Source organism: Pagrus major, chromosome 8, assembly GCF_040436345.1.
Source record: "Pagrus major chromosome 8, Pma_NU_1.0".
Taxonomy (NCBI): Eukaryota; Metazoa; Chordata; class Actinopteri; order Spariformes; family Sparidae; genus Pagrus; species Pagrus major.
Window position 1 is genome coordinate 28,553,310 of NC_133222.1, and position 10,420 is coordinate 28,563,729.

Here is a 10,420-nt window from a genome sequence, read left to right on the forward strand (position 1 = left end):
CATATAAACAAAGTAAAACAGTAAGAAAGTGTGTTGTCCTTTAAGGTCAGTCAATGAAGTTCTTTCTCTTCTGATTAAAATTACTTCACCAAAATACATAGTGCTCCTTTAAGTTGCCATTTTTATCCTTATAAAACCTGCTGAAAACATGGAGTTATTTTGAGCCAGGCTGCAGGTTTATTTTTTGTTTTCTATCACAACTTAATTCCCTGAATCAGTCCTCTGTTTGTAGCAAAGCTTACTTCTGTTGTTGCATTAGGAGGTGACTCATTGATTGTTATTTGGGTTGATATTTATATTTCTGTTGCATAAATGAATGGTTATAGAGTTGTTGATTTTCTTGATGTAACCTGCAGGCAGTGGTGGATGCCAGACACAGGGGGCGCTAACGTACCAGCACTGAACGACCTGATCTCGGTGTGGGGGATGGCTTTCAGTGATGGGCTGTACGAGGGAGACTTCACCCTGGCTGATCATGACAGTAAGACATACAAATCCTCTTCAGTTTGGTGGCATGCTCCTCTGTTCACCCTTAATACTTACTATTAACACATTTTTTTTTAGAAAGTAAAGATGGTTGTTTCTCTCTGTCTCAGTGTACTACGCCTCAGGCTGCAGCATCGCCCGATTCCCAGAGGATGGAATAGTGATTGCCAAGAACCTAAAAGACCAAGGTACCAGCACTCCTCCTACCCCTCTTAAAGTATTGAACTCAGCTTAGTGTGGCACAGTGCTGGCCAGCAGCCATGCAGGCTGACAGGCAACTTTTTAATCTGTCTTTAGTTCAGATGTAACACCACTGTGTGTGTGTTTTTCTTTTCACAGGTCTTGAAGTGTTAAAGCAGGAGACAGCAGTAGTGGAAGGGGTTCCCATCCTTGGACTGTACCAAACACCATCTGATGGGGGAGGGCGCATCGCTCTGTACGGTGATTCTAACTGTATAGACGACAGCCACAGACAGAAAGGTGACCTCTCCTTTGTGCGTGTGTGTGTTTTATCACTCTTTACGCACAAAAAAAGGGCAGAGTGAGTAATATTTTGTTGTCTCTGATCTCTCAGACTGTTTCTGGCTGCTCGACGCTCTCCTCCAGTACACCTCCTACAGTATGACGCCTCCCAGCCTCAGCCACTCCCACAGCAGGGTAGCACCGCCCACAGGCCAAGAGCGCCCACTGCCACAGAGACTGGAAGGTGAGTCAGTTACTCATTACTTATTGCTGTGTCTTACTGCAAAGCAGCTCGTAAACGCTGCTTTATTACTCCCATTATTAAGATTTATTCTCTCCTCTCTTCCAGGCAACCATCTTTATCGCTACTCCAAGGTTCTAGAGGCTCACCTGGGAGACCCAAAGCCCCGCCCACTACCTGCCTGCCCCCACCTGTCTTGGGCAAAGCCACAGCCAGTTAATGAGACAGCACCTAGGTAAGGGCCCGTGTGCACATGACGTTTTTTTTAGCAAGAGGGCAGGCTGTGCACTTCGATAAAGTGCTGGAGGAAAAGATGAAGCCCATCTGTCTCGTCTCTATGACAACAATATCTTGACAACCACGGCTGTATGATTGACACTGCCCCTTTGTGGTGTACTATCTGGTTGTTTTTTATTTGACATCGGGACAGAGCAAGAAAGATGTGGGTGTATGACATGATCCGTAGGAGAAAAACAACTTGAGGCACTCAGAGGGGCTGCACAGGCCGGAGCACTCAGAAAAAAGACGCAAGGGCACTGCGCTTTTTCTGGGAGGCTGCCTGCTGCCGCAGATGCTTACTCCTCATTGGGAACAATTGAAAAAAGACACTGGTGCTAAGTGAACACAAGTCTGATGGAAAACTAATACCAGCAATTTTAGTTTGAAAGGCTGTAATGCACAACATTTCCTATTAATTATCTGTATTTGTGATGAGAAATAATCAGTTGTCAAACAGTGAAATGACTTTCACTGGTTACTACTGGTGAAAACCCCACATTGCTTAATTTTGCTGCTTCATCATAAAAGCTTTTATATAACTTAATAACAGCAAACTTTTATTGTGAAGAATTTATAGGAAATTAAATGAGTTTATTACCGATGTAGTGGAGCTTTGTTAGTTGTTATTTTTCAATAATACTGCAGGGAGGAGGGAGCATTTACAGCCGCTCCGTTGACCACTACACATGGCAAGCACATCATCAGTTCAGACACACCTTCAAACCGAGCCGAGCTGAGCCGAGCCGAGCCAGCACATGTGTATGGAAAAGCCCCATATGTTTGTCCGTGGCAGTTTACCCTGCTATCATCCCAGGTGTATATTCTCAGAGTTCTCTATTTTGTGCGCGCTGCCATAGTCGACATTTGAGGTTTTCTGTGAGCAGTTTCTTTTCCCAACCTGTCAATAGAGTGAATCGGTGTAAAACTCATGTATTAAACCCTTCTTACACTTTCAGCTGATATCAGATATCAGACATCCTGCAATTTTCAGGTGATATATATAGCTGAGATCGCTTGTAGAGTAACAACTTGTGTGGTGTTATTACGCATCAGCCTCACCTTTTCTTGCTCTTTACGGTCATCTTTGCACACACTGCCACTGGTGTTTCTGCCAGTCTGTACTGCTGTGAGCCTAGAGGCTGAAGTCAGCCTTTGTCTTTCTTCCATCCTGTCAACAGAGTGAATCAAACGCTGTAGAGGTTCTGCCTCACCCTCTCTCTTCTTGTCTCTCCCTCTTGCTCTCACAGTAACCTGTGGAAGCACCAGAAGCTTCTCTCAGTGGATCTGGACAAAGTGGCTCTACCTAACGTGAGGGCTTACCGCCCCCAGGTCAGACCTCTGTCTCCTGGGGAGAGTGGGGCCTGGGACATCCCTGGAGGTAACACACACTTCAAAGTTATATTTTAAACCATCTGACTTGTGATCAGTTTAGAGTTTTGTACGTAGAAGTGGACTACATTGTTTTAAAACATTTAACTTAACTTCACAGCAGCTTTTGCAGTGGAAATGGTGTTGACAGTTGTTTTCTTTAATTTGACACCATCAATTAGTGGCTCATTATTAAAAATGTCAATGTATAAAAGGCTTATCATCAACAAGAGCAGAAAGGTAATTTTTTACAACAACTCAGAGCTACAAAATGATAAACTTGAGCATGTTCAAAAATGGCATGTTGTAGTATTTATTAATTTGTTTAACAGTTGATAACAGGGTATTTAAATGCAAGGAATGAAGCCCCATGTGATTTGTGCCCTCCCTCCCCTCAGGGATAATGCCTGGTCGCTACAACCAAGAAGTGGGCCAGACCATCCCCGTGTTTGCCTTCCTGGGAGCGATGGTGGTCCTGTCCTTTTTCGTGGTTCAGCTCACAAAGGCCAAGAGCAAACCCAAGCGCAGGAAACCTCGTATCAAACGGCCCACGTACCTCCAGCAGCAGCAGCAGCAGACGACCACTGGGAAGAACCCCACGGTTTGACTGGGACTGCAGCTTTGAACTGCTGCTGGGTAGCTGGGTTCATCTCCAAAAGTGAGACGCTGACAAAAGGACAACTTGCGTTGCGTTGACTTCATGGAGTCTGAGTGTCGAGGCAGACGTCTGACTGTTGTAAACTCCAGTCTGCCGGACACGAACACACAGCGACTCCGGGTGTCTCTTGGATGCTGAAACAGTTTTTGTGCCTCTCGTCTGTTCAAAGCTGTCTGTGGGTGTTTGTGGACTAATGAACAGTGTTAGCCAGTGTTACAAATCTGATGTAAAACACAATGTACACCTGACAGGTCGCCTACATTTCCCTCTTCTCTGACCAAACTGTTTCTTTATGAATGAAATGTGTCTGACTTTTATATTTATTGAATTTGTTCGTACCCAAACAAACACACACACACAAACACACAGAAATACAATACATACTGTATGCACTTTAAGGCCCTGTTCAGACCTGGTGTCATCATCCATCCTGAGTGACCCAATCACAAGTGGACAGATCCAAGTATGAAAAAATTACATGTTTGGGGTCTCTTAACTCGCTAGTGTTAGCAGCTGATGTTTGTGTTTCAACCAATTTATCCACTGAACTAGCAACTGCAATATATCCCCAGACTCCCTTAACAGATCAATTTTGAGACGGCTACGGCAAATTCTAAATTATTCATGCGTTCTTGTATCTTTGGCATTAAGTTAGTTCATGTACAGTGTCAGTTTGTCACAGCGTCATGGTGCCCGCCTGTCTGCTGCTCCATGTCTAACGTGCGTCTTACCTGCCACATTGAGCAGCTGTTGATTGTGTCAACTGATCATTTGCATTAAATGTATAAAAGAAGACACCATTTTATTGATGGGTAAACATGTCAAATTTTACAATTGTGGTAAACCCTAAACTAGTCAACTCTTTTTGGAGAAAGTCTCCAGACTCCCTTCAAAAAATGGCTCAATTTTGTGAGTTGTTGAGTTCAGAGAAACTTTCTAAACTTTTTGAAATGTTGTCCCTGACAAATACTTAATTATTTGGGCCGTCTTGTAAATTCGGCAGATGTCATACATTAAGTTCTGTCTTTGTGTAAAACAAAGTGCTTGTTTGTCCCAGAGATGTACGTCTTTATAAGTGAGATCTGATCACAAGTGGTCACTCGAGACACATGTTATGCCAGGTGTGAACTTAATGTTTGGAGTTGTCCACTTGTGATCCGACACTCAGGACGGATGTTAAATTTCAGGTCTTACCAGGGCCAAGAATAAAGCAGTTGGTAAAACACACCCCACACACACATGCAGTCGTGCAGACCAACATGAGGACCATCGGATGATCAAGTTGTCTTCTCCTGTGTCACCCTCCACTGTTTTGTAAGTCCTGCCCCACGTCTGTTTAGAATCCCGGTCTTTTCATTGTTTTTATATTTTCTATAATGAATGAACTCTGGCCAGGTGTTCTGTTGATATCCTCCTTCATGATGATTGACAGACTTGTTCAAATATATCTCATCCATTAAAAAGCATAAGCAAAAGTGGTCTGCTTGGTGTTTCTTGTTTCTGAGGTTTCTTGTATCACTTCTCAGGTCTGATATTTCTATATTTCTGTTTTCATCTATATGTTAAAGGAGCACTGTGTAGTTTTAGGGAATAATTATTAATCAGAAGAGAAGGGAAAAGAGAAGAGATTTTTTTTTAATGCCTAAACAAACTAAACAAACTGACCATAAAGGACAACACAATTTCATACTGTTTTACTTTGTTTATATGTGGCGGACCCTGCCACCTTTCAAGCTTCAAACAGTGTTCCTTTAAACTAATGGCAGTTGTCTATGTAAATGTTCCCTGTGGCTTCATTCAGACATAAGATGATTACATGAATAGTAAAAAAGGAAAGAGATGAGTATAAGATCAAGCATATTCTCTGGTTGATACTGTGATACATTTATCACAGTACTAAATAAGGTGATAAGTGGGAGCTTTCTGTGTTTAACCTTGTGCTGCTGCAGCCTTTTGAAGGCATTCAGTTCAGACTTGCCATGTTGAAAGCGATAAGCCGTGAAAGGAATTTGTTGGTTCCACGTCTCGTTCCAAGTTCTATTTTTCTTCCCCGATATTTATAACACGTCTTGGTATAACTCTCAGCCCTCCAAGGGCCGCCATTTTCTTTTGTTCATAAAAAGCAGCTCAAGCACACAACTGTGCCTCGTGCATTTCCCTTTGTTTTCTACAGGCAACAAGTATTTTCTCTTGTTTTTCTCCCTGTGGATAAAGTGGAAATCCATGTGTTATTCCAATAAAACGCAGAGACTTAAGTCAATACCTGTGAGCATGAGCTCATCTGCCACCACCAAAAACTCTAAAGCCCAAACTGGAGCTTTTTCACTAGAGAATGATTTAGAAGAGAGGAGTTTTAAAGTTTTGGGGGGTTTTGTGTTTATTGAACAGAAGATAGGTGAGATGTGTGATGACGTGCGAAAAGGTGATTGGCTAGAACAGCATCAGGGAAACATTTTGAAGGATTGGTTTACCAAAAACTGAAAATTGAGTCATTATCTACTCACCCTCATGAGAATGGAAAGTCAGATCAGGTGAAGTTTCGTAGTAAGACAATAAGCACACCGACGCACATCACCTTTCATCATAAAACATTTCATCACAGCAAATCAGTGCTGCAGCAGTCTCTGAAACAACTGAAGGAGATGGGGACGTGTCTTTGAACGTTGAAAAAACAACCACCATAAACAAAATTGCTCCATACACCTCATCCAGAGTAATCAATTCTCCAGAAGCTACAACCGAAATGAATTTGAAAGGACGTTATTTTCACCCTTTTTTTCAAACCAAAATCTTTACTGTAGCCGCAAAGCTAAAAGCATTAACACACCCTGTCTGAAGTAGGCAGATGAATTTAACCAGGTCGGGAGATATGGATTACACCTGATGAGCTGTATGGAGCAATGGAGACTCAGGAATGTTTAGTTGACTACGAAGCATCACCTGACTTTCCCTTGGCATGAGGGTGAGTAGATAATGACTACATTTTCTTTTTGGGTGAACTGTTCCTTTAAGGAAGGCCTGAAGATTTAATCTTTTTTTTTTTCAAAGCTGCAGCATCCATGGAGACTGAATACGAAATATTGCGAAATCCTGAGTCAACAGTAGCAATCACTATCATGCTTTCAGTTTTAATCTTGATTTTTTTTGCAGCTTCTTGCTCATCACTGCACTGTTGGCAGCACAAAGATGTGATGAAACCTATAAAAACACTCGTCTACAGTCACCACAAGGACCTAAAAGTGTGAACAGAAAAGTTCAACTTGTGACACAAGTTGATTCTTTTTCATTCTGCAGCTTACTAAAATATATTTCTTTCATTCCCATTGCAGACTTTTGCAAAGGAATAATTACATTATTTCTCTGGAGTAATTATAGATTGAATGGACAAATTCCATCTCACTCGTGGTTTTGGGATTGGTTGTGGGCTGAATTCAGTGATGCAGGTTGATTTCATCAGAGGTGATGTGCGTCGGTGTGCTCTGGGCTCTGAGCTTTGGCTCCTTATCCGAGCCTAATAGGCCAGATCAGCCTGTGAATCTGTCACCCGTCCTCTTGGATGACGGCCCCACTGGCGAACTAATCTCCCTTGGAACCTTGGGAAACTGGGAAATGACCCCGGAGCCAGCTAGCTGTGCTAACAAGATTTGGGAAAGCTGGTGGTGAGTGGAGGTCACATGCCCTCTTTCCCTCCACAGTTCCCAGATGCCAGGACTTCCTGTCGGGCCAATCAGGTTGCCTGCTCACATCCTGGACGGGCAGTTGAAAGAGACACCGTGGCGGCTCTGAGCTGAACCCTCAACCCCTCATCAGTTCTTCTCTCATCATATGTCCTACCAGCCCGTACCTCTCCCCGTCCACTTTATCCATTAATGTCTGTGTGAGCATGAAGGGCTGGTTAACATCTACACTCCTGCTTCCCCTCCGGTCACACCTGTTCACATGTCCCTCTCACTGCTTTCCTCCATAACTCCTGATGTCCCCTCCGAGCCTCAGAGCCAAGACTAAACTGTGTCAGCCAGCGACAAACTTTTCAAGCCGTGACTCAAGTTCACATGACTCGGACTTGGGTCAGACTCGAGTCATGAATCAGATGACTTTAGACTTGACTTGACAAAATAAAAAAAGACTTGACGTTCACTTTAACACAAATGACTTCACTTGGATTTCAGCCTTTTAACTTGGAATGACTTGATATCCTGCCCGGGCCCGAGGATTACAACTTATGATATAACAAAAATGTGCTCGGAATCATAAGCAGAAGGAAAGCAGCAGAAGAAAGCAGCCAGGGAGGTTGTATGGGCAGGAAAAAACTGATGACAACAAATAATTCTTATTTTTCCTATCACAAGAATGAGCTAACAAGACACAACCAATCATATCGCTTTTAAACGTTATTAAAGGGAAATTTTACACATTAAAGTGTGTTCACAGGTCTGAGGGGGGGTTCTACTGCATATGTGAAGAAGTAGTGTAAAGCCTTTTGTGGCTCCAGAGGAAGCTGCATGTGATCTGATAAAAAGCCTCCAGTGATGTCACCCAGTGGCTAAATTGCATTGTGGGTAATCTAGGTGCCAGTTTTGAAAAGCAGTCCACTGTCGGGCATTGCACTCCTGTAACACCGCTGGACTCATAATAAACCATTTAAAACCAAATGATCAACATCACTACAGGAGAAACAGACGCACTCTTTTTCCTTTTCAAAACCTGGCACCTACATTACCCATAATGCAACTTTGCCACAGTCATGGTAACAACAACAGTCACTTCCGGGTAGACAACTGGCAACTGATGTGATATCTGCAAGCTTGTTTCCTTGTTTTGTCATTTTCAGCCGTAACTGTAACTGTAGATAGTCAAACACAATGGTTCCACCTGTGTGACGTTTCTGTTGTGCTTATTTCATGTACTGTGTTGCTTTTCTAGTGTCCTTCATATTAACGCAACACGTCTCAGAAGACCTTAACTGCTAGTTTGGGTAAAAGTCAAGCTGTCACTTCCTTTAGTTGGTGGCCCAACAAGTACATTAGGTCTAATTAGCTCACATTAGTTAAAGTGTTGTTGTTAATGGGATATTATGATGGAAAATGACAATTAAATTGTATGTAACCTAGTACATGATGCAGGAGTTTTCTACCCAAAAGTTCAAGTTAGCAAACATCCTGATTGATTTTATTTGAACGTAATTAATGCTCATTTTAACTCGACAGAGAGATGCTAGCAGCTCTGTGACTCGTACCCTACCCAGTAGCTTGTAGGCACAGTGGTCAGCGTGCTAACTTGCTCACATTTACAATTTTAATATGTTCATGACTAGAAGGTATAATGTCTACCTTGTTCTCTATCGTACTCTTGTGTGCTAGTATGCTAATAGCTAATTAGGGCTAAGCACAAAGTCAACTGATGGGAATGTATTAAGTTTACAGGTCTGGAGGTATTTGGTCACAAACTATTGTATTGAACTGTATTGAAAAACTGTAAACTTTGACCTGATGATGACACAAGATCACCACAGTCAGGAGGCTTTAGGGACCGTGAACATCCGTCTAAAATGTCATGGCAATCCACCTATAGTTGTTGAGATATTTCAGTCAGAACCAGAGTGGTGGACCGACCGACCAACAGTGCTGTCCTGGGAGCCATTCTCATCACGCGGCGACTTAAAACATTTGTTATTTCTGTCGATTTAAGACACAGACTGTCAGAAGCACAAAGTTCAGGACTCAGACAACACGTCTTGTGACCTAACTGCCATGGTTTGATGCTCTTTTTCTTACCCACTGTCATCTGACAGCAGGGCTGCAGCACCTGAGCAAGGAAAAGACCCTCATATTTACACTCCTTTCCCCCCTTATCCCCATACCCAATCCTGGGCTTACTCGTAGTGAAAGAGAGTTTGTGAAATAAAATGTCCTCTCTGTTTTTTGGATTTCAAACGGAAAGGATATGCATGTAAATTAACATATTACTTCCTGATTCGGTCCATGTCCTGTCTTTCCCCCAGAAAGCTGCCTTTAACCTACGGGGCTCCATCTGTTACCCTGCAACTGTACTGCAGGAAATTGATTTGTGTCGCTTTTTTTAATTTCATCCATGAAATTAAAAGTCAGGAACTCAATTTCACAGGTGAAATACAATGACGCTGTTGTAATTTTTTGGATGAACAAAGTGTTTTTGGGCTTTTCTAACACCACATCAATTCTGTGCATGAAATGTACAGGTTGCTACCACTGGTCATTTCTTTTCTAGTCAGAATTGCCGTCTCAGTTGGGTAATTCTGACTTCATGCTGACTTTTCCTTCCAGGCCAGACAAGCTGCAGAATGATAAGTCATTAGACAAAAACAATCATTCTTTGTGATTACAAAGAGGCCCAGAGGAAGACCTAATGGTTGAAACATGTTGGCTTTTTTAATGATTGCCCTTGATGATTTAGCCACTCCAGTAAAGGCTTTGTAATAGCCTATTTCCTTTCTCCGTTTCTGATATTTTCTTTCTTGGGGTGCCTGGATTGCCTCTGTAATCACCCCTTTTCTCCTTTTTTCCAAGAGCACCCAACACAATTTTTGCCTACATCATGTTAAATAGAACAAATCTTTTTTCAATCATTCTTTGTGTTGATGTCAAAACACAAAGACAATAAAAGCTTTTAAAGTGGAGCGGAGAGAATAAATAAAAGAAAAAAGGGTGTAAAAACAAACAGCACTCATCATCAATTAGGTCCTTCACAGCAGTAAATTGCTGCATCTTTTTCTGAGGATGAATAACAGAGAGCACTGATGCAAAGGCCTCTCACGTTGTTTCCTTAACATCTAGGTAAAGGCGAAATCTTGTTTGACATGAGCAATGCAGATGAAAAAACCCTCCTCGCCTGACCGACTCCACATCACTCATGACAGTTTTCTTCACAGCCTGAAGTGTAATCACATC

General features: G+C 42.4%; 1 protein-coding gene across 1 annotated transcript in view; it reads left to right on the forward strand.

Moving 5' to 3' along the window:
• mbtps1 (membrane-bound transcription factor peptidase, site 1) overlaps positions 1-4,969 on the forward strand; it is a 29,252-nt gene extending 24,283 nt beyond the window's left edge. Inside the window, exons 17-23 of the mRNA XM_073472187.1 lie at positions 357-481; positions 597-674; positions 826-966; positions 1,061-1,192; positions 1,298-1,424; positions 2,716-2,846; positions 3,235-4,969. Of these exons, the coding sequence (XP_073328288.1) occupies positions 357-481; positions 597-674; positions 826-966; positions 1,061-1,192; positions 1,298-1,424; positions 2,716-2,846; positions 3,235-3,443 (943 nt within the window). The 3' untranslated portion in view covers positions 3,444-4,969. The remainder of the gene's footprint in view (positions 1-356; positions 482-596; positions 675-825; positions 967-1,060; positions 1,193-1,297; positions 1,425-2,715; positions 2,847-3,234) is intronic.
• The last annotated feature ends 5,451 nt before the right edge of the window (positions 4,970-10,420 follow it).